The 25,302-nt window shown below is 36.4% G+C and overlaps 1 protein-coding gene across 3 annotated transcripts in view; it reads left to right on the top strand.

The window, feature by feature from the left end:
- Positions 1–25,302, top strand: part of LOC306848498 (disintegrin and metalloproteinase domain-containing protein 9-like) — a 35,235-nt gene that overhangs the window by 1,860 nt on the left and 8,073 nt on the right. For all 3 annotated transcript variants that reach the window (XM_079383087.1, XM_079383088.1, XM_079383089.1), the window contains exons 2-14: positions 2,029–2,126; positions 6,415–6,473; positions 10,651–10,729; positions 16,721–16,797; positions 17,552–17,774; positions 18,393–18,458; positions 18,719–18,790; positions 18,913–19,082; positions 19,982–20,063; positions 20,198–20,331; positions 23,440–23,611; positions 23,891–23,983; positions 24,329–24,524. In XM_079383087.1, coding sequence (XP_079239213.1) covers positions 2,029–2,126; positions 6,415–6,473; positions 10,651–10,729; positions 16,721–16,797; positions 17,552–17,774; positions 18,393–18,458; positions 18,719–18,790; positions 18,913–19,082; positions 19,982–20,063; positions 20,198–20,331; positions 23,440–23,611; positions 23,891–23,983; positions 24,329–24,524 — 1,521 coding nt within the window. The remainder of the gene's footprint in view (positions 1–2,028; positions 2,127–6,414; positions 6,474–10,650; positions 10,730–16,720; positions 16,798–17,551; positions 17,775–18,392; positions 18,459–18,718; positions 18,791–18,912; positions 19,083–19,981; positions 20,064–20,197; positions 20,332–23,439; positions 23,612–23,890; positions 23,984–24,328; positions 24,525–25,302) is intronic.

Genomic DNA, 25,302 nt, shown 5'->3' with positions numbered 1-25,302 from the left:
GCTGTGTGAAGGTTTAAGAAGCTTAAGCAGTTCAATAATAGCGTATTTGGGCTAATTCCGAATTTATGGGCGTCTCCTCGCCCTTGAGTCTTACAGGCTCTTACTTTAAGATCAGTATGAAATGCATGTAAGTCATTGCTGCCTCTCTTAAGAGCTAATTTGTGGAATCTAGTAGAAGAACATCTCACTGATTATTTACCTGCATTTTACTCTTCCATCGTTTGAATGGTTAACTGTCTAAACTGTCAAAAAACATGTCTCCTAATGTAAAAATAAGGGTAACACCTATACAATTTGTTAACATTAGTTAATGCTTTAACATGAGAAATATATTTTTACAGAAATATTTCACAGAATTTATTAACATTTGTTAATGTTGGTTAATAATGCCAGTTCACATTGTATTAACTAATGTTCCAGAAACAACTTTTGATTAATTTATTAGTAAGTATTGCTCATAGTTCATGTTAAAAAAAACAAATGAAAACATGTATAGTAAAGGGTTACCAAAACAAGTCTTGAGTGACACTTAACTAGTACAGCAGGAAAATGTAGTAATAAAAAAAAAAAGATAACACTTTATTTGAAGGACCAGTTCTCTCTATTAACTAGTTGCTTATTGGCATGCATATTACTAGTGTATTGGCTGTTTATTAGTACTTATTAGGCACATATTAATGCCTCATTCTGCATGACCATATTAAATGACCCAATACCTAAACTTAACAACTAACGCACTAACAGTGCATTTCCACTACGGCGTCAAATCAGCATTCAGTGCCACTGGCAACGCTACAATGCCACTGCTTTGGGGCATGTCAAATTTAGGGCAAAGCACGCCTCTAAAAACAATTTTTACACCCTGTTTGCGTTTCATCTTCTTTTCACAGCGATTGGTTGTCGCCTGGCATTTTTCGCTCGATATTTGGATAAAGTCGAGGAATGCCCAAAGTTTTTGACGCTCTCAACGCTTTCTCTGCACTGCTTTCAATCCCATATTGAAATTGCAATTGTAACCATAAAGAGCTATTTCTACCTGATTTAACCCTTAAAAAACATTTTTTATTATATAGTAATATATGTAGGTTGATTCAGTGATGTTAAATAATATTTTTGACTCAAATAAAACCAGTTAATTTATACGTTTTTTAGTTTATGTGTGTTTATGTGTAAGTTAATTTGCTGTAGCTAATAACTGGCAGTTATATAGCTATAATAATGTAAATTCATGACAAAAAGTAATATATTCTCACAATTGCAGCACATTATTGTAAGTTTCCATGGCACACACAGGCTACATGATAAATGAAGATGTGGTGACAGCGCAGCACTGGTCTGATGGAGCATGTGACAGTTCTGTCAACACTGACTACATTAAGCCCTGCATAATAACTGTACTGTAAGTCGAGTTAAAAGTGTCTCCTAAATGACTGCTTACTTACACTTATTTTAGCATTTAAGGTATAGAAATAGAGAGGCTCCTACACATGCTATTAGAGAAACTGAGGGTGTGTTTTGAGCCGAGAATGATGTGAATGTTTGAAGGACATCAAGATGAATCTGAGAATTTTGTGTGAATGTTCAGTAAAGAGACCAAGCAAGTTAGCATTATGAATTGTTCTCTCTTGTCTGCCCTTCATTCTTTTCGGGAAAACATCACAGGAAGTCTCATCCAACTTGTGTGATGACTCAGGAGCGGGTGGGATGCCTCTCCTTCCTGAGGTCTTCCTCGCTCTCCATGTCATGAGACCATGAGAGCACAGCACTATTTCCATCTACAGGAAACACTTGATTACCAGACAATTGCACTCAATCTAATTACCCGTGATGATCACAATAGCAGTGATATATAAACATGTTTTGTTGCAGCGGGAGGAATAATAGAGGGAAATAGATGGAGAAATGAATGACATTGCCTGTAGATCCAGTGCAAGATATTGAAGTCTCACTGTTTTCCTGCATAGCTTGTATAATTCATTTTGTGTGTATTGATAGACAGTGTTGTGACGGGACTGTCTCTGTTCATAGGCTCAGTAAGCCAGCAGACGTCTCAGCTCTCCTCGTATGAGGTGACGGTACCGAGACGCATCAGCAGACAGAGGAGAAACCAGGATGGTGCAGATAAGGTAAACAAACTCTCTCTCACACACACATTTGCTTTTTAATCACACACGTGCAGCATTTGGAAAATCAATTACGTTAAAGTAAAAACAAGTTCAATCAAGTAACTAGACCTTTCTGAGCTGAAGTTTGAGTTTTTAAAAGTAGAGAAAGTAATTGATTATTGGCTCACTGATATGACTTTCATTTTATTGTTTAGGTCTATCAAATTATTGCAAAATAGATTAAAAATTCAATTCTTACATAAAATACTTAAGTGCACATCTTCCATAATCAACATGTTTATGATCTCTGAATTAAAAAAATTATTTTTGGCTGCATAAAGCTAAGAATGTCAAAGTGGTGCAATGTTAAAAATTTTTTAAAGAATCCTTATCAGAAGCATGAAATTCTTGGAAAGAACACCTTTATCTTTAGCATAATCTTGTATTATTGTTTTTAGAGAAAAACTGTGAAGTTAATATTTAAAAAACTTTAGTCTTTCAAATCAACGTCATGTGGTACGACCAAACTGACAAAAAAAAGATCAAGATGCCAGGATCAATAAGTCTCTTAAAATATCAGATCATTTTATGAGGAGGTTAGATCAGTATGTAATTTTCTTGTGGATTGATTCACCAAAACCATTATTATATTCATTATATTCATTATTATTAATTATTATTAATAATTAAATATATTACCTTAAATATTTTTTTAAATAATTAAGATTCAAAGTGTAAGGAAAGTATGTTCGCATTACATTTTTTGAGACACATCCACTCTTGTACAGAGCCCGGAAATTCACCGGCAGGAGAAAAAAAATCAATCCATGCCGACAGTTTTGCAATTCGTCCCCTCAGTTTATAAACCATACTCACGAATTCTTAAAATGTTCCCTTGGTTTAACAAATCATGCCCATGGATTAATAAACCATACACACGAATTTCCAATCCGTGCACTTAGATTTTGTAAATCGTACCTTCGGTTTTTTTAATCCATAACCACAAATTCATAATGAATTTGTGAGTACGGTTTATAAACAGAGGGGACGAATTGCAAAACTGTCGCCACGGATTGATTTTTTTTCTCCTACCAGTGACTTTCCGGGTTCTGTACTTCTTGAAAAAATATGTAGGAATATGATGGTGTTTTTAAAATCAACCTTATTTCAAAGAAAACATTTCTTTGAACTTGGCACATGCATTTCAGATTGGATTTCTAAAAGAATTTACCTTAAACATTATTTTTCATTTACCCAATCAAGTTTTTTCTTTAAGATAACTTTAAATAAATTGTGTAAGTACAGTATGCCGTAAGGAAGGTGCAGTTGTATTGCAACCCTTTTGCATGTAATACTCCAGTAAATGATAACTAAAGACAACTGTGTTCAAAACTGCAGAAATGCATCAAAAAATTGTCAAATACATTTTTAATGGTATCTTTTCATGAGCTTAGCTCTGTGGATAGGTTCTTTAGCATGGCCCTCTCATTCTCTCTATGTCCTCTTTTCCGTTAATTGTGACCTATCAGTGATTGTGTACCTGTTCATATCTACACCAGCGGTGTTTCAAAGATAATGCCACGGGAACCATCTGGCCGGTACACATGCCCAGCAGCGTGGGCGTATTTATTAAAAGTCTGCTTCTGCCAGGACCTCGCTGAGACACACATGGCACAAACAAACACACAATGCTCCTCTCACCTCTGTGTCATTGAGAAACAGTGGGCTGCTCAGAGTTTGTTAGATGACAGAGTGTTTGAGAAAAGCCATTTTTGCTGGCATAGCCTTGAAACCCTTAACTCTGTTTATAAAGAAGCAACGTTCACACAGAATTTCCGTTGATTAAAAAAATGATTCAGCATTATTCATTTGATGACATTTTTCATGAAAGACTTTTGTTTGTCACATTACATTTAAAAAGGCTATTTGCTACACTTTTATTACTTTATCTTGAATTCCCCTTATGTTATTAAGTTATTTGTATTATGTTATACAAGTCATTGTTTTATTTTTTGTTATTATTCTGTGAAACACAAAAGGACATCTTAGGCAGAATGTCCAACCAGGTTTTTTTTGAAGCCATACGATAGCTTCACGCAAACAGACAAATTTAAGTTTTTATTCACTCCATGCTGTTTATCTTTGATTTATTAGTATTTTGAATTAGCTGTTATTTTTATATTTTCAGTTATTTTCTTTCTGGCAATTTTACTATATGCTTTTGCCATGTTCAGTTGTTATTTAGTTTTATTTATTATATATTAGTTTTTATATTTCTGTGTAGCTTTTATTTCTATTTATTTCAGTATTAGTAATTTTAGTACTTCAACTTGTTTTGTTTCGGTTAGATGGCAAGGCGCCATTGCTAATTTAATTTAAGTTTATTTATTATATTTTATTTTAGCTTTAATTCACTTTAACAACAGTGGTTTTGGTTTTAGGTTTAGTTGACATTAACAACGTTTCCTGTGACTATTTCAGTGGTGTGTAAGAAAAAGTGAAGAGGACTTTGAAGATCTTGATGAAGAAGTTTATTGCAGCATAGCAGTGACAAAGTACATGTAGTACCTTGGGTTCAATGGAGTTGGAATGAACCCAGAACATCATAAGTTCTAACCTTTTATACATTCCCAGTTTACTACCCTACATGTAAATGAAGTTGCTCCTTTTGTAACAGCTGTAGTCTGTATGTTAATTAAGTTCTGACACCCCTTTGTCTGAGGTGGTTCTGTGTCCCACACCTGCTCCTATTTTACAATTGGTCACCTTTTGCTCAGGATGTGATCATCCCAAATGGTCTACAAACAACTGTTGACTTTCTTATTCTCTATAATAATTAAGCCATTTTGGGAAATGAGCATGATCAAATATATTGTGGAGTGGAAGTTGGGTCGAGGCAGACTATAGATTCTTACAGGTGGTTTTGTTTTTTTTCCATAAAGTGACTCTTGTAACTCTCAAAAGAGTAAGGAGAATCCTGTTTTCTCACAATATCTTGCTCCATAATCTTATAGGGTTTAAGGAGAGATGAAGAGCAAGAGAAGAGTTGTGTTTGTCAGAACGCTGCAGTAAATGTCAGATAACATGTTGGTTTGTTTGGGCAGGTGCAAAATTGAGTTCAAATCTGTGTCACACCCACACACTATAGCCACCACTTCCTGAAAGCAATCAATCTTACCACACTGTTTTCCCTGAAATTATTTTAACCCAAATTAATTTAATGCAATAAACATAAAAATTACATTGTTTTCTGTATTAAGGTTCCGTTTTTTCGTAATTCTCATCCTTTCCTATCAAAATGCATGCTACGGATGCGAAAACGCAAAAAGTCAAACCTGATCCGAATTTTTTATGACGGACGAAAGTTTCAGAGGCAGTGTGTAAACGTGATTGACACAACGTGAGGTCGTATTTATTTCTTAAAGTGCAAAAATTTCAGACTCTGTGTGCAATGACCTTTACTCAATTTTTTGAGTTACATGTACGATTTTACGACTTTTCTCATTATATTGAATGTTTCAAGTTAAATCAACTTAACTAAGCTTATCTGAGTCCATATTTCATAAACCAAAAAAATCTGGCATATTTACAACAAAAATCATTAAATAACATTAAAAGACTCTTGAGGATCTCACTTCAGTCCCCAAATACTTATTACGGTAATCATCATTTTAATTCTTTACCAAACTTTCTTTAAAGAACTTCAAATTACTAGGTTTTACGTGAAGTTTTGTCTGAGTATTTTGTTTTTAAGCTAATATGTCACAATCAGATCAGTAATGATCTTATGTGCAGGTTTTCACTTCTCAAATTTGGCATTGTACCAACATTATTCAAATGTTACTTCATTTGAAGAAATGTTTTCCTAACTTTACAGTAAAAGGCAGTGAAGTCCTAGTTCAGTCCAGCATGTTTGTTGTCGTTTCTCTCTTACCTTATTCATTTCCCACGTTTATTTTTTATCCAGAATTTAACAAGGGGTTTATTGGTGCAGTGCTTTCTCAGAAATACAGACTAAATGAAAGTTACCTATTTGTTTGGTTTCATCAGAAAGTACTAAGTCTGAAATGAGTCAGCTTTGATGAGAAAGAGACCACATTCTGTAGCGAGGGAAGCATGGCTGGATGTGTTATGCTTTATTAGTGAATTAGGTCAGTATGCTTACAAAAATGCCCTTCGCTTATTAGATTTGTTCATAAAAAAAGAAGAGAATTTTGACTCCTTTTATATCCTCTTTGTGCTGCTTGTTTTCTTAACCTGTAAAAGAGTAGTGATTTGACTTTGGTTTCTCATTTTTCGTTTTTTAAAGGTGTCATACATAATCCAAGCTCAAGGAAAAGAACATGTCGTCATCCTGGAGAGAAATGAGTGAGTATTTTCCTTCTGCTTCTCTCACTTTCTCCCCTAAAGTCAGTTCATACACTTGGCCAAAAACTGTTTATGTTTGATCTGTACAGATGGGGTAAACCGAGAACAAATGTAGACTGTGTTTACAATGTTTAATCTCATGGCCAGAATTGTGCATTTCACAATAGAAATGATGAAGCCAAAGTTCTACATTGAGCTAACGCAGTGTTTCTCATCAGTGATCCTGGATGCACACCAACACTACAGATTTTGGATGCGTCCTTTATCTGACTCATCCACTCGAGCTCTTGGAATCTCTGCTAGTGTCCTGGTGTGTTTCAGTAAAAAGAGTTTGAAAGTTGCACTTGTTGGTGTGCCTCCAGAAGCAGGGTCGGGAAACACTGGGTAACATAAGCCTAAGTTTTTCACACTTGGCTTGTAATTCACAGTGTATTTAGCAGGAATTGAGGCTCTCTGGAGCATGGCTTGATAACCAGATGTACATCAGTAGAATAAATTTTCATGGCACATACTGATCATTGTTTTGTCCAGTAAGCCTTATTCTGAACTGATTTTTATTGCTGTTTTTTCAGCTTGTCACAATAATAAATAAATCATTAGACTACAACAATAAAACATGTTATTTGTTATTATTAATTTATTATTAATTCTGTTAATGCAATATTTGACTTTTCTGAAATGTAATTGTATACCCTTTCCTTACTTTTGTTTGCCACTATTAAGCTTAAAATGCTACATAGCTCTCACTTAATTATGTAAAAAATGAGTATACAACTTTGAACTTGACTAAGTTGCTGCTCTTTTGAACTTTCTGTTTAACAAATAATCCTGAAAAAAATATTATGCAAGGAAAATGTACTAAAAATGTACAACAATATTATGCAGCACAACTGTTTTCAACATTGATAATAATCAGAAACATTTCTTGAGCAGTAAATCAGCATATTAGAGTGATTTCTGAAGGATCATGTGACACTGAAGACTGGAGTAATGATGCTGAAAATTCAGCTTTGACCACAGGAATAAATTACATTTTAAAATATATTCGTAATTTTCCTTGTATCATCCTTTCCTAAAAGACACTAAAAGTGTTGTACTTGTTCACTGTTGTATCGCACATTATTCCTTACACAAAACCTGCAAAAGCTCTCAGAATGCAAAAAAATGTCTGCTCTTTATTTTGAAATATTGCGACATGTAGGCGGACCTTGTTGAATGACCACTACCTCATTTCCAAACAGATAAAGTCCCTTGATAATTTCAGATTTGTCATGCAGCTGAACAAAGCTGAGGGGTGGACGTTTCACTTCTCCGGTTTGAGAATGTTATCTCACATAATGTGTCTCATGCACTGAGATAAATGCCGGATGAAACCCGCCAATACTCGCATATCCAGAACATTCTTCACTATATTTATACACTCAAGCAGCAAAAACTTTTTTTTTTTTCATTAGCTCGATAGTTTGTTGCTTTTTTGAAGGGCTGGAGCTGGAGTAAAAAAAAAAGTTTTGTATCATTAACAAAGACGAACTGCTTCACATTTTGATGTAGGATATAAATAACACACAGTGTATGAGCACAAAGCACATTGCATTCAGTGCTAAATGTGTTGTGGCAGGTGTGTTAATTCTTTCAGAAAAGTTGACTATTTCCAGCTATGCTCACCGTCAGCTCATCACCGGATATTATGGTTTTTACACTGTGTGTGGCCTCCTCAGATCATGCAAGATCTTAAACAATCTGTAAACCTGAACCCTTGACCTTTGTGATATACGTATGATTGCATCTTCCCTGTCAGTATTCGTAGGAAAAGAGGAAGCAGAAAAGAGGGACTTGAAATCATCATTTCTGAAGAAAAAGAAAAAGCCAGATAAACAAAATGTCAAGAAAACTGTATTTGCAACACATTTATTGGAAATGTGGAAATAATTTACAATGTATTTTTAATTGCTTTTGATCAAAAGAGAAAAAAACTGTGCCCCAGTGGCCAAAGTTGGCACTACATGGGGTTTTTTTCATGTTTTTTTTCAAATTGCAAATAATCGTTGAGAAATCATGTTGACTTTGCCATAACATTTACAGTGTTGTTGTTGTTAACTAAGACAAAATAGTTTAATTTATATAGAGCCAAAATAAACTAAAATATAAATATGAGATGAAAAACTTACAAAATGGCACTGAAAAAAAGTTAAAGACTAATAGAAATATAAAAAAACAACAAAAACTAGCTAAAACTAAATGACAAGAGCACATAAAAAACTTAAACTAAAATGAAAATCAATGCCAAGTCAAATCATTAATAAATACTACTAGTATATAAATAAAACAAAAATATCACTGAATGATTGAGAGATTTTCTGAATTACACAGAGCAATTTGCTCTCTTTTTAATTTGTAAGAAACTAGCACAACAATTTAGATTGGACGTGGAATTATTCTTCCAGAAGGGAGATTTGATTTCAAATGATGTAATCTAAGAGTTTCTCCATTGCTCTTTTCTGTCTGTGTGGCTGCAGGACAACTCTGCAATTCCCCACATCTGCCTTACAGCAAAAATAACACCCCACCTACCCTGCCCTTGATTTATACCTCCATATACACAGAGGGCGAGATTACGAGAGAGAGAGAGAGAGAGAGTGCGCATGTTCAATGGGCTGCTAGCCACAGTGATACTCCAACACACACACCCATAGTAACCAAACCCACAAAAGCTGCTGGCTCAGAAACACATGCACGAGTCACAGACAGACTGGATGTGGGCTGGTCAGATCTGTTATTTATTTTCCTTTGCTTTCTATCCGCTCTCCTCTGCTCTCATTTTGTCGTTCTGAGGGGAATGCAGAATAAATTGCGTTCACTGATTGAGCATTGTTTATTTGCATACGCCGTTTGCATTGTTTTAGTACACGATTCACTGAAGGAATTATGCAAAACAGCATCGCTCTGCCATTGCAATCAAGGGACCTAAACACATCTCTTTTTCTTAATATTTGTTTGCCGCCTGCATTCTGTGGGCGCTAAAAACATAATGTACAAGCACCTAAACACATCTCTTTTTCTTAATATTTGTTTGCCGCCTGCATTCTGTGGGCGCTAAAAGCATAATGTACAATCCACCAGGCATATAGCACAGAAGCACAAATGATAACCTGCCTAATTTACCAAAAACATGAGATATGTTTGGGCTGAAAGGAATGTCACTTAATTTAAACACTCACACACATTGAAGGAGGTTAGTGAATGTGATGCAGGTTTTTGTATTGAAATATTTTAGAGAACATTTTATGGTAATCTTCTCTCTCTCTCTCAGAGCTACACACACTACTTCACTCAGCACGTCCTCTCAGCTCTCTTTCCTGCTGCTGCTTGTGACTAAAGGTCACAGGGCCATGGTGCTGTTGCTCTCTTTGGTCAAGTTTTCCACATTCGCTCATGCTCAAACCTGATTATTTTTTTTTTTAAGCTGTTTGGGTTTCCTGACACACGGTGTTTTACATGAACCTACTAAATATTTGTCTTATCTTTATAAGAAATTATAAAGCATAAGGAATATCTTATATGCACGATATGTAAGTTTGAGGTCTGTAAGAGTCTCTCCAGACTGCATTTATTTGATCAATACGGTAAAAAAAAACAGTAAAAGATTTAATACTGTAAAATTTTATTACAGATTGATATATTTTAAAATGTAACTTATTCCTGTGATTCTAAGCTGAATTTTCAGCATCATTACTCAGTCTTCAGTGTCACATGATCCTTCAGAAATCACTCTAATGTCCTGATTTCTGATTATTATCATTGTTGAAAACAGTTGTACTGCTTAATATCTTTGTGGAAACATGATCATTTTTCAGGATTGTTGAATAGAAAACTTTTGTTACATTGTAAATGTCTTTGCTATCACTTTTAAACAATTTAATGTGATTAAATCCTTGCAATTATATAATAAAAGTATTTAGTTAAATTGATCTCGTGAAAACCATTTTAAAATGGGACATTGCATTACCATGGAAATGGTACTTCAAAATCATATTACAAAATGTATTCATACATGAATTATAACAATTTAAGTTTGGATAGTGCACTTTTACGTCGATGTTCAAAAATGGGGGTGACAGTTTAAGGGTTAAATACCTGCAACAATGAATCCTTACATAGTTGTGTTTTTTCCACTCAGATTGCTTCTTCCAGAGGATTTCACGGTGTACTCTTATGCCAAAGATGGCTCTCTGGTCACTGAGAGAACAAACATGATGGTAAGTCAACAAGCGCTTACAAAAACTGAATGAATGTTTTTGCCCATGATTTTTCCCAGTTGACTGAAAAGTCACACCAGCACCTGGTTTCTATAAAAACAAGGGAAAGTGTAAATCGGGCAGTTTTAGCACATATTTTCTAATCTTTAATTTTTAATCTTTTTTTTTTATTATTTTTATTTTTTTATTTTTTATTAATAAGCAGTCTGTTCTGAGAGCTTGAGGATTGGTTTATTTATATTTGGCTTAATGCAGAGCTCAGACACACAGGGTGTGACTGCAGGCACACAAATACTGTCGTTTAGACCGAGAACACACAAACCGCTTATTTTTTACATTTTAACCTGCTTTCATACCACAAAATCTAAACGCACCACTGCTTTTGGCTTGCATGCTCTACATTATTTCCACCTTGTTAGTGGTGTTTCTATGCACAGAACGGCAGGTGAAGTGAGAACAGCTGCCGTGTATCATCATGTGGTGTTGTCTGCTGTTGTAATTGTTGATGCGATTTCCTCAGGGACCCGACCAACACTCACACAGCGCCTGATGCCAAGAGCAGTGGAGCAGTTCTGGGAAGAACTGCATTACTCACACTAACTGGAATCCACTAAGAAGTGATAGAGGCACAAAACTTCATAGAAAAAGAACGTAGAAAGAAGTGTATGGAAACAGTGAAAGGATAGTTAGACGTACGTTCCCAGTGAAGTTCTTGACATATAGAGATGAATGTCTGCTGAGAGATGTAATATGAGTCATCGGCCCTGACCTGAATGAAGTCAGTCGCTGTTTGCTACATGCCTTTGAGATTTCCCATGCTTTCTATCATTGCACTGCCTTGTTCTCTCAGTTCACCTACTATATGGACTGAGTAAGAATTTTTCAGATGGCAGCGGCCCATTCCCAGTCTGTTCTGCTTTATGTTGTCCTTAGATGCACAACAACTTTTGGAAGTTGTGGTACCAGTCTTACTAGACTTAATGTAAATGATTTTTTGCACAGGGTATTTAACACACACACACACACACACACACATATACTGTACAGTCGTCCCCTAAAAGTAAATTTACTTTTATAAAACACGTAAAATGATCTGGATATCAGGATAATAAACCAAGTGACATCTGAAAAGTAAAAGACATAGGATATTTTCTCAAAACTAAATTTTCTTTAATGTGTGTGTGTGTATATATATACACATGAATACATAATGATAAATTTAAAAAACAAATAAATTTAAAAGTCTACTATAGTTAATATAAAATAAATGTGAAATTGATTTGATTTTATTATCCAATGCAGGGAAAATGCAAGTTCATGCAAACTGTTGCTTAAGTGGTCAAATATTGTTTAGAGCCACTGTGTATGTATCTTTTTTTTCTCTTCATGTCGGACGAATATATCTTGTAAATCTCAGATTGAAAGTGTTTATCTGTATTTGTATCAGTTATGAATTGCTGTTATTGCTGTGAGAGCTCTATTACAAATAAAATACTTCAATAAATTAGCATTGTTTTAGATTAACTTGACTTGGATCAGGGCATAATTTAAACGGAATATTCTAGGATCTTGTAAAAATAGATTGTCAGTGCAAGCGATAGTTTAGTTTATGATCTTTTGTAAACTGATGCAGTGTGCACAATAGTAAAGTGGTTTTCTGGTGTCAGGGTAGATTTTATCAGGGAGAAAATGCTGGGCTTTGTTGTTGCCATATGCATGATGGGAAATTGTTCAGCAAATTATTGTCATCGCACTGGTCTAAAAATAGCTCAGCTTTATTTTTCACCTATTGTACCCACTCTGTGTAAGGGACAAAACACTAGTGTACACACACTCATGCACAAAGACAACACATCTAAACAGAACAAAAAGCCAAATAGTGTTTCGTGACTTTGGGTGTTATTTCTCATTTATGATGCCACATAGGTGAATGCATTTTTTATTATAAATTATTATAGGCGTACTACAATTTTTCAATGTTAAAATACTTTCAATTATCTCAGTTTAATATGCAGAGATGACTCAATAATTTTGTGGATTCTCTCCCACATGTACATGCAGTTGTCTACTGATTCATTTAATTCTGCTGATAGCCCTCTTTGAATAATGCTGTTCCTTATATAACCTGTTTATTAAATCAGTAACAGTTCCTGGTCATGCAAATAATAATTGTTTGGCAAAATGGCATCTCTTTTGAATACTTGTATAATAGTGAAATTTACAGATAAAAAAAAAAAAAACAATCCGTTATTGTATTCAGTACAATTCACTAGCTATGTTTCCATCACCCTATTTTATATGCATTTTGAAGTACTGTATCAGAAACGAGTGATGGAAACATTACATTTTGGGGGAAAAAACCTTAATTCGCAAAAAATGTTTTTACGCCCGCTTGAGTGGTTTATGACTTGTGCGAAAAAGGGTTAATGCGAATAATGGGAGATGGAACACATTTGCCGAATAAATTCCTTCATGCGCGTCAAATAAAGTCATGTGACTTTACGCTCTGGGGCAGCATAACCAACGGACCGATCTCACTGCACAGTATCTGAAATGTTATGGCCATTCTTAAATGCACGAGCAAAGTCTGTCGTCAAAGTATTTCTGTATAATTGTCTTACACGACTGTATTCCTGAACAGTAGCATCCACCTCCAAAAGCAACGACAGCATTCACTGTGTTCCACCTGCTTGCTCTGAGGTGCAAGTAATTTATTAGATATGAAAAGTATAATATTTAGTGGCTTTTCCTACTTTTATTTGGTGCCAGTTTTCAGGAAGTGAGGATTTTGTTCTCTTTGACTCGTTTGATGGAAATAGTGCTTATTCGTAAATGTTCTCAATGCCATATTCCCATTTTAAATTCTCAACTTTGGATGGAAACTCAGCTACTGTCATGTCTGTGGATATCAATGCAGTTAATATTTGCAAGTGTTTTAATGAAGGTTTAGGGAAAGTCTACATTTAGTCAGACTTTGTTTCTTCCCAGATCTTCTTTGTCTTCCCAGTTGTATTTCAGTTTCAGTTGTATTTTGTCAATGAACATGACCATTTGTAATTCAGTCCCATATAAAACTGATATTTATGAGGAAGAAATCGTATTTTGTCCACTTGGGATTTGTGTAAAACTTTTTGAGTGTGGTGAAATGCTGATCTGAGAGCGTAGTAATGTGAAAGTCTGTCTGTCTTTGTTACAGAACAGGAAACACCTGCACAGTGATTATTGCCTCGTCATGCACTTTACAGCTTTCCTCCCCATGTGGAAGTCAGGTGCATCAAACTAAATAGTTTATGCCTTCTCTTTTTTTTGGTCAATATAAAAAGTGCTTTAAGTGAAGTGTGTAATTTCTACGCCATCGAACTGAAATGCAGAAATAATGACTCTGTGTTCAGACAAATGGGTCAGTGGATTGATTACACCACAGAGACACAATGTTTAAACATTTCTGAGAAATTAACCATAGAATGATTTATTTATAGATGTCTCTGCATATTAAACAAAGCATAAGGATTTTAAACACTGAAAAAATTAAACGCATCGCTTTAAATGAAGCAGGAAGGTTTAAAATGTGTTTGTGCTTTCTCTCATATCTTAAAATTGTGTTTAATTGTAAGCGTCCAATTCAAGTGCAGTGGTCAATTTCATCTGTTTTCTATTCTAACAGCTAGACATGTTTGTGCAATAGCCTGGAGAGACCCACTGCCAACATTCGGTTTATGAGGAAAGAGCGTGAGAGTGAATTTGTAAGGTTATTTTGAAGAATTGTGTTGCTGCCTCAGACTGGAGACCCTTGTGATAGAGAAATATACTTCAGCATGCTTTTAAACCCGAAGATGCAAATTAGTACTTTTTAAAATAGATTATCTTTAATATCAAATAACACACTAAAGCTAAAATGATGTGCTTTAGTATGTTAGTCTGCACATTAAAGTATGCACACTTCTTTAAAGCACGACAGAAGATTATTAAAACAATGATTTGACATGTACTTAAAGTAGAAATTTTATTTGACTTATTACAAAGTGCACTTTTTAAAAGTCTACTTAAGTATGTTAAGAAACAGTCATGAAAGTCTACTCTGAGAACACGTGAGTGGCCTTTTATTTCATTAATATTATATAATCTGCAAGTACAGTAAAAAAAAAATATGATGTGAAACATTTCAAGTGTAGATTCAATATAGTTAATACAAGCACAGTTCTTGTTCACGAGGAGATATAGAGAGTTGAAGAGAAGAAACATCCGTTCAGAAAGCAGTGGCTGGGAATCAGTGGGTCAGCTGACCCTCGCTTGTGTATGATGTCCGGTGGGATTTCTACAGGATGTGTTTTCTGATTCCCATTACATCAGACACACACCATAAGTCAATAAAACATGCTGCTTAAAAGCCTCCATCCTAGATCAAATCAGACGTTCCTGAGTATTAGCAAAGGTATCAGGATAACCGCTATATAAGGTGGACTAGATTTTTTTTTTTCTCAAATCAACACACAAGAGTACAGACACCTGCTGTTTAACTCAAATCACTCTCATGGCATTAGGCTGGGAAACAAAGCAGTGAGTCTTAATGATGTAAATAACCACACTCCCACTGAATGAAAGCCATTGACATCTCATCCCACTTACATTTCATGACTACAGATACTATGTAACTCCAGAATGTTAAGCATTATCATTACTAAAACCAAAACATTTTCCTGAGGTAAATGTGAGTGGTAGCTTTCCCTCGCAAAATTTCTGTATCGACTAACAAAAATTATTTCTAATAGTTGTAGTTTTTGTAGCAAAATCCACACTGGTATGCTGCTCATGATTTAAGGTATCATTCATGAGTTTAGTACAAAAAGTGACATGAGTTTCATGTGGACGTACAGTAATACTTAGGATTAGGAGTTTGTTCATATCACTAATCCTGAGTTTGTGCTGTATTACTAGTGATTACTAGTTTGTCTTATAAGGGCTTATCCAGAGGTTAAACTGCTCCAGATGTTATGTATTTGTCAGCAGATTTCAAGTGACATTCAGCCAAGTATGGTGACCCATACTCGGAATTCGTGCTCTGCATTTAACCCATCCATAGTGCACACACACAGCAGTGAACACACACACACCGTGAACACACACCCGGAGCAGTGGGCAGCCATTTTATGCTGCAGCGCCCGGGGAGCAGTTGGGGGTTCAGTGCCTTGCTCAAGGGCACCTCAGTCGTGGTATTGAGGGTGGAGAGAGCGCTGGACATTCACTCCCCCCACCTACAATCCCTGCCGGCCGGGGACTCGAACCCGCAACCTTCGGATTACAAGTCCGACTCTCTAACCATTAGGCCACGACTTCCCCTAATGTGTGTTATGCTTTCAGAAAATGATCATTACTGATGAAAGTGGCTGTGAAAGCTAAAACAGACTAAATTTAAGTGTGTAAAGCCCCTTGGAATCCCTGTAAATCAGCTTGACACAGTATTAACAGAGCCCCTCGGCGCAGGACAATGTCTAACGTACAGTTCGCATGCTTATATAATCTGATTGGTTGCAGGTGGGACAGTGAATGTTGCTCTTTCACATATGCACCACAGCAGTGGTTCTCAGCCTTTTTGACTCTAAGGTCCATTGTCCACAACAAAATCCAAATACTTTTCCAGTTGTTAGTGATTTAATGGTTAAGGATTAAGGATAAGGTTTTCTAAAATAGTTTTACTTGCATTTCTGTCTGATAAAATATTTTAGAGCTTGGTAGTTTTATTTTTAATGCTTATTATGTCTTATTTTAAATCAGTCTGAGGTCCCTTATTGGCCCTGAACCCCTGTTTGAGAACCACTCAGCTACAGTAAAGCTGACAGAGCATCTAAATTGGGTCTGGTCCCTGATAAGCAGACACCTTTCAGGTTTTAATGACGAGAATGTTGATGGTTGTTAGTCAAGGCTTTGAAATGACTTATTTTGTCTTGGTGGAATTTACTGTGGCTTCTTTTCAAGTCTCTTTCTCTCTCTCAGGGTCATTGTCATTACAGTGGTTACATAGAGGATGTGGAGGGCTCTTCTGCAGCACTCAGCCTGTGCTCTGGGTTAAGGTGAGATCACAGAAGCTTTAAATGGATTAAGGACTGAAATGTTACATTAGAAGCGGACTGTAAAACCTTTACACCTGCAGACACACTTTATAAACATAAATATTTTCCCTGTCCTTTTTTAAATAATTTTTCTTTTCTGATGATGTATCCAAGGCCACACAGGCAGTGCAAAATATGAATTTAATCATAATAGTCTTTTCACAATCCACTCAAATCCCCATAGATAAAATGAAGTCATTCACGTAACTGTTATGGTTGGGAATATGTAACGTTATATGAAGTCAAATACAATTTTTTTTCTTTCAGTTTGGCATGAAATGAAAACCCCCCCTATTTTCAAAAAGCATGCTGTAGGTCTTATTATGAAACATTCAGCCATGCATATGATTTAATTAATTATATTTATTTTAATTTTGGCCTTGTAATGAAAATGGCATACCTTAACCTTAATATATATCACAATACAGAAGAAAAGATCTGTTGCTGCTTTGATTTCATCGCAACTTTAAAGAGTCAAAAAAGGATCCCACAGTCCTGGAAAACATAGAAACATAAGGGTATTTCAAGTCATTTTGAAATCCATATAAGTTATGGAAATTAATAAAAACTAATTATTAATAAAAAGTAAGTTTATGGAAAAAAAAAAAAAACATTATAAAATTGACTCTTAAAGTTTGTAGTGGGTTGCCAAAGCTTTGCTTATCCAAGTCTGTTATATATTTATATGTAAGTGTGTGATATGTATGTACCTTAGGGGTGTTATCCACACGGAGGGCACCAGTTTCGGTATTGAACCATTGGAAGGTTCCTCCAGTGATGAGCACTTGGTGTATCGTTTGGAGGATGTCAAGACCGAACCTCTCAGCTGTGGAACGCCTCACTTTCATAACCATGATGACGTAGCTTCACAAAGGCAACCTACAGACAGTCATGCCCATAACATCACATTTGGTCAATCTGGCAGCCATCTAATCAGGGTGAGTCACTCCAAATCCCAATAATGACATGGGCAATTAAACAAGCTTTAGAACACAGCTAATTAACTGTGAATGCTGGAAAGGGAAATGTATGTGTGCATGGGAGTATGTTGCAGTAGTGTGTTTGTGCATGATGGTATATGTTCAGGTTCAAGTGTTTTTAAAGGTTCTACACTCACATGACTAGGTTTTCTTACAGTTGTTTTAAAATCAATGTGCTTTAACAGTAAGAATGTTTTAGGCAATATTAATAAGTTTTGTTGTTATACAGTGATATAAAATGCAATTATTGCACTTATTTTAAAGACACCTACACACTTATTACATTTTGCCATCATGTCGTCCTTATACTATTTTCTCACACAGTATAAATAGGTCTTTGTGTAAGTGAAAACATGTCTGCCTTATATTGTAGCAATTTGATGCTTTGCTAAGCTTTAAGCCACAGTAAGTCTGTATTTATGTGCCTTCAGTTAGGCTGTATTGCTATTACTATTATCAGTTTTTTTAATGTTAGACTTAATTCTAATATTTTAATTTGTCAAATCATGATAGTAGTGATGCTTGTGTTGGCAAACACAGCTGAAAATAAAACTAAATGTCTGTCTGTCCAAACAGAAAAAGAGAGCAGTGCTGCACCAGACACACTATGTGGAACTGCTAGTGGTGGTGGATAATGAGAGAGTAAGTTATGTAAATCTTGCAGCATCTTTCAGCATTTTCCCATTGTCTGATGGTTATGTTGCACTCAGGGAAATGTCAATCAGTAGTAGCTCTTGAACTGTTAGTGTGAGTGGAAGTGTGAAGAGATTTATTGAACATTTGGAGATGTGTGGGATGAAAATGTGCGACTGCCTCTGAATGGGTAATTTAAGCATCAATGTGAGAATTGTGTCCAATTTCTGAAACCCTTCCTAGTTTCTCTTATTTTCTCCTTTTTACAGTTTAACTACAAAAAAAAGAATCAAACAGCAGTACGTGAGGAGGTGGTTCAGATCGCTAACTATGTTGACAGTGTAAGTTTTCCTGCGTATTTTAAAATAAATGCCACAAATGCATCCAATTATATTACTATATGGTGATTATTAAGAGGCCTAGTGATGTCCACTTTTGATCTCTTTGTCCTGCTTTCCCTTAGATGTACATTGCTCTGAATATCCGTATTGTGTTGGTGGGACTGGAGATCTGGTCTGCGCAGAACTTCATCAATACTGATGGCAGTGCTGGAGAGGTGCTGGGCCGCTTTACTCAATGGAGAGAGAAAGAGCTGGCTCACCGTCATCGCCATGACAGCGCACAGCTCATCATGTATGAGCTTTCTCTGTTATGACTGTTGTCAGTTAATGAAAGGGCTTTTAAGTGTGTCAGGAGAAAATTTATATTATAAAACATTAATTTGTAAAAATATTACCCAAAGGGAGCATTTAGAGAGAGAACAGGGAAAATTATTTAATACAGAGCCTTGGTGCACACCATAATTTACTATCACATGAGCAGATGTTTGTTCATTTACATAAACAAAATGGTAACATTCTGAGTTGAAGGATTTTAACAAGGTATAGGACTTTTCCACATATGTGCTTTTTGTGCACATATACATTTTGTTTAAATACAACACCGGCCTTCATGAACATGAATTCATTGCTCAGCAGCATGGTAGATTAAACATTTTTCTAGTATCTATGACATAGAATAAAAAGCTCAGATCTTTAATTATTAATTTCATATGAGCCCAAATTTAGCATTCTAAAAGGGGTTTAATAATTGCTTGATAGCTTGAACATTTTTGGTACGTGTTCTATGGAGAGGGAGGAGAAAATAATATTTAACAGAGGTCTGACATTATTCGCATTGCTTTTTCTAATTTCTGTAAGTATGTACATTTTGAAATTTTCAGGACTTGCTCATAGCTGGAAACACTGCCACTCCAATCGATTTGACAAACCTCCAGATAAAGTTTTTGCACTAGTAACTCCCTTAAGAACATGAATTAAATGATTTGTGCATAAATTATATGTGCCAAAAGGAGAAAGTCCTTGCATTGTATGTCTTTAAAATATCAAGAGAAATCCTGTTTTCCATTATGTGTCTACCTTAGATTGGTCATATTAATTGTTCTATGAACAATGCTGTGCTGTTATAATGTTGTGCTGTAGAATTTGCCTGTCTGATTCTCTTTCTCTCTCCCGCTCTCTCTCTTTTCACAGAAATAAAGGATTTGGTGGAACAGCAGGCATGGCTTTTGTTGGCACGGTTTGTTCCAGAAGTCATGGTGGTGGAATTAATTCGGTATGATGCCTCTCATCCACTGCTCATATGCAGATACTCACACACACTGTTAGTTAGTATCTGCTGAACAGTGACTTTCACCAATATCTAAATGCCGGTTGTGTCTTTGTGCATATGTGTTTTTTTCCTCTCAGTTCACCAATAACAATGTGATGTCATTCGCCTCAATCGTGGCTCATGAGCTGGGTCACAATCTTGGGATGAACCATGATGATGGCCGAAACTGTAAATGCGATGTCACGTACTGCATTATGAACTCAGGGGCAACGTGAGTGTTTTTGTGTTACAAATTTCAATAAGCTGTAATATTTTCAAAGGGGTTATCGGATGCCCATTTTCCACAAGTTGATATGATTCTTTAGGGTCTTAATGAAAAGTCTATAACATACTTTGGTTAAAATTTCTCAATGGTAGTGTAAATCATCACCTTTTTACGAAGGATGGGACGATACACCTACCTCCTGATTCGATACTATCATGATACTTGGGTGCCGATATGATATGTATTGCGATTTCTATTTATTTTTTTTAAAGAATTTTGATTCTACAACTATTGCGATTCGATATTGCTGTTGCGATTTTTGTTTTTAACTCTAGACCAGTGGTTCTCAAACATTTCCATGAAGTAGCCCCAGCACTGCACATTTTGTATGTCTCGCTATATCTGACACACCCACTTCAGGTCTTGCAGTCTCCACTAATGAGCTGATGAGTTGAATCAGGTGTGATAGATGAGGGAGACATACAAAATGTGCAGGGCTGGGGGGTAGAGGTCTTCACGGGTCCAAAAATTCACCTGAAGAGACCCTTAAATGTGCTGTACGGAACCGAACCGGACCTGTATTTTATTTGAAAGTGGGACCCGAAATGCCTTTACACATCTCCAAATGTTCAATAAATCTCTGCACGAACCCGACCCGGACCCGGACCCGTATTTTATTTGAAAGTGGGACCCGAACCCGTGCAGACCTGAGAAATGCCTTTAATGTACTACCTGGACCCAACGCAGACCCGACCATTACTCGAAAGTTGGACCCGAACCCGGCCGGGAAGACACAGACCCAACACCCGATTGCACAGCAAACTGCTATTAAGTCAATAAACAATTTGCGAAAAAAATGAATAAAAATCTCTTTACCGTTAGCCTTCTCCCTGCCTGTGATGGCTACAATCCTCCTTGCCAATAAATTTCCATCCATGTTAGGTTGTTCCTCTCTCTTGTCGACGGAGAGAGCTGTCTTAATCCACTCATTATTCCAGCTTTAAAAGTCTACTTGCTGTTACTGTCGGAGACGGATGACTAATGCAACTTCGGTTTTTTTTATTTCTTCATCTCGAGTCAACTTCGACTGTTGCTTTTAACCTACAATAACTTTTTGTTGGTTGTAATAAAGACTTGGAGCAATTATTTCTTTGCAAAAATAACCGCACAGAACAAGAAGTGCTTTACCCTACTTCGTGCGTGTTCGATAACAGGTGCGTCTCTTCAGTTTTGTTTCACATCACTCCTGAAGGAATCCATGATCACTGTCTGATTGCAGTGCTACATTAACTCCGCCTGCGCTCTGCTTCTGGCGGCTGAGGTAACACGTGTTTTTTTTTCTTTTCACCTTATTTCCCACTCACACTTTTCTCATCCTAATTTTACAAACTTTAAGTTACGCATGCTGACTGACACTGATCACTGGCTTGTGCAGTATTCGCCGATCGCCTCAGGTATTACATACAATGTTAAACAGACCCGGGACCCAAAGTGATAGATTGGGACCCGACCCGGACCCGGCTGACCATTTAAAATATAACCTCGGGTCTCGGGTCCTCCGTGAAGACCTCTACTGGGGGGGGTACTCCAGGACAGGTTTGAGAACCACTGCCCTAGAGCAGGGGTGCGCAACCCTGTTCCTGAAGATCTACCTTCCTGCAGAGTTCAGCTCCAACCCTGATCAAACACACCTGAACCAACTAATTACGATCTGAAGGAGCACTTGATATTTACAGACAGGTGTGTCTGTAATCATAATCTGTTTTTATAACAGTAAAGCTTTTTTTAGTGTAGTCGCACTGTTATATTGAGTCACGTTTATCGAAAAACACTGATAAAAGCATATATACCCCCACTTTATTGGTATTTATGTTATTTAAATAGTATATGTTGATGTCAAACTTTATTCATGAACAGATGGCGGTGTATTAAGCAGTATATAAAAAGTCTTTCTGTTGCTCATGAAAACGTTTCTGAAACGTTGGGTGTATTTGACAAATATTGCATTTAATTCACTTAATCTGTGATAGATTATGCAAACACCGCAAGAGCATCAATAACGGGAGCAGAAAGTGTTCAACTTGACGTTTCCACTTTCAATTCCCCCCCGAATGCAAGCCGTTGGCAGGCTAGTATAGTTCATCTCGAACAAGCCTATACTCTGCAGGGCTGCAGCTCACCAGGACGGACGTTCGCCACCCCTGTTCTAGACTGTCAACTTTAGCCGCATTCCAGTGTTGCCAAGTCCACGGTTTTCCCCTGGAATTAGGCTACTTTAACACTGTTGCCGTGGGATGCTTTTCATGTTCGTGGGTTAAAGCAACCCCAATAACATGATATTTAGTCCCTGAAATGCGACTTTTACCAGGGTAACCGCTCAACAAAAGGTGTATTTCACCCCCCTGAAAAGTGATTGGACTAGTTTTGGGCTAGTTTTGAGTGGCAATTGGGTGGGTTTTGCTGTGAAAACCTGCCGCATTCATTGCATAGCTAGCACATTATCAAGAAAGGCGATTCACAAGGATTCATTAAAAAAAATTTTATACTTATGTATACTTATACTCACTACTTCTGGAGGTGAAGCTGGATCACGAATGATTCGCATGAACATAGACGCATTTAGGTAGATCGGGGAGGGGTGGGGACCATTACCTTCAAAAACAAAAGTAATGCACTTCATCTTCAGCGGCTCAGATGTCGGGAGTAAATGACAACTGCTATGTTCACTATTACATCCAACAACAGAACACTTCAATCGCTTAGGAGCCATTCTTGTCTACATCTGCTCAATGGAGGACTGTTGACAGCTCACTCATGGCAGGTCTGTGATATAGCGCTAGTGTCAGTCAACAATCGTGGGAGCGACCTGGGTCTATGAGGCGTCACAGCCAAGAATCTGTGAACGGCTTGATTTCAGAAAGGGGTTATGATTCATAGGGATTAAAAAAAAAAACTTGTATTTTTATCATTATAGGGTAGTTGTGTACACACACTGCCAAGACATATTTCAGTTCAAACAACATGTAAAAGTGAATCTTGCATCCAATGACCCCTTTAAAAAATTATTCCATGATCTGTTTCTCTGTCCTTCAATGCTCTCTCTTTTTCTCTCAGTGGTTCTCGAAATTTCAGCAGCTGTAGTGCTGATGACTTTGAGAAGATGATCTTGAACTCAGGCGGCCGCTGTCTGCTGAACACACCGCGGCCGGACGAGGCGTACAGCGCCCCCTTCTGCGGGAACAAGCTGGTGGACGTGGGCGAAGAGTGTGACTGTGGGTCAGAGGAAGTAAGTCGATTGATTCCAGATCAGTTTTGTGATTTGTTTAATTGTTGGATGAAGAGAACTGGTCCTGATTTCATGTTATTGAAGACTGTGGTAGTTGTTGTCTGATTTAGTAACCAAATTGAGCCAGTGATAGTAGGGGTTATGATGAAGATCAGGGCTGCAACAACGAATCAATAAAAATAGTGCTAATTAACAATTATTATTAGCAAATTGATATAATAAAGTTTGTTAATGAACACTAAAGAGAATTTCTGAAGGTTGTGTATGTGAATTTTTCAGGAGTGTGAGAAGGATCCGTGCTGCGAGCCGAAGACATGTAAGCTGAGGTCAGGTGCTCAGTGTGCGTATGGGGTCTGCTGCAAGAACTGCAGGGTAATTACGTCTTTTCTAACAATGTAGCTCTTCTCCAAATGCAGTGTTGTTATTGCTAACTAAACTATTAAAATAATTTTCGCTAATTGAAACACAGCTGAAATAAAATATAAATATTAGATGAAAATTAGAAATATTTTCTTCATTTATTTGTCCTTTTACACAGTGAGTTTTTGACCAAATTTGGCTAGTTAGGTCTTATATTTCTTCTATGCATAAAATTGTCATCTTATCAACCAGCTCGCTAGAACAGAGCTAATATATACATGCATACTTTTTGCTCATGTTTTCTGATTAAATGCATGCAAAATTTTTATGTAATATTTCTCTCTCTCCATCTGTCAGTTTTTTCCTGGTGGTACAGTGTGCAGAAGCAGCACGGATGAATGCGATTTGCCGGAGTACTGTAACGGCTCATCTGCCCTCTGTCAGAACGACGTCTTCAAACAAGACGGCCATCCCTGCAAACAAGGCCAGGCTTACTGCTACAACGGCCAGTGCCAGCACTACGACACCCAGTGTCAGGCCATATTCGGCATAAGTGAGTATACAGTGTGGGTGATAAATAAGAATATTGTTTATCCAATATTTTAAAATGAATAATGAACATAAAAAGGCACTAAAAAGTTAGACATAGTGGTACAACCACAAATTTGTGGTCTGATCTTTTACTGATTTGTCATACTGTATATAGTATTTATTGTTAGAATTATTTAAGAATATCTAACAGGACATATAAAAGTCATTTGGCATGTACATTTTGTAACACTTCTATATTAAAATTAATGACTAGCAGTATTATGTTGAGTGTATTGCAAAAGACTCAGTGGTGCCCTCTGTTGATAATCTACCTGACCTGCAGCTCTGCAAGGAGCACAGACACTACTGTTCAGAAGTTTGGAGTCAGTAATGTCAGTGAGAAGTCTCTTATCCTCACTAAGGCTGCATTTATTTGATACCGTAAAAAATACAATACAGTAAAACCAGTAATGTTGTGAAATAGTATTACAATGTAATTCAAATGGTTTTCTGAAAATATTTTAGTGTAATTTATTTCTGTGAAGCAAAGTGTGTTACATGATCCTTCAGAAAATAATCTTTAATAGAAAGTTAAAAAGATCATTGAAAATATTCTGTAACATTATAAATATCTTTACTGTCACTTTCGATCAATCTAATGCATCCTTGCTGAATAAAAGTATTAATTTCTTAAAAAAAACAACTTTCTGATCCCAGATGTTTAAAATAAACAAAACATGTCTCATTTTTACGGAAGCATATTGCATTCACTTGAGGAAAAAAAAATCTACTCTGTTTTT

The sequence above is a fragment of the Barbus barbus genome (genome assembly GCF_936440315.1).
Source record: "Barbus barbus genome assembly, chromosome: 28".
Classification (NCBI taxonomy): domain Eukaryota; kingdom Metazoa; phylum Chordata; class Actinopteri; order Cypriniformes; family Cyprinidae; genus Barbus; species Barbus barbus.
This window is presented reverse-complemented; position numbering and strand designations above follow the sequence as displayed.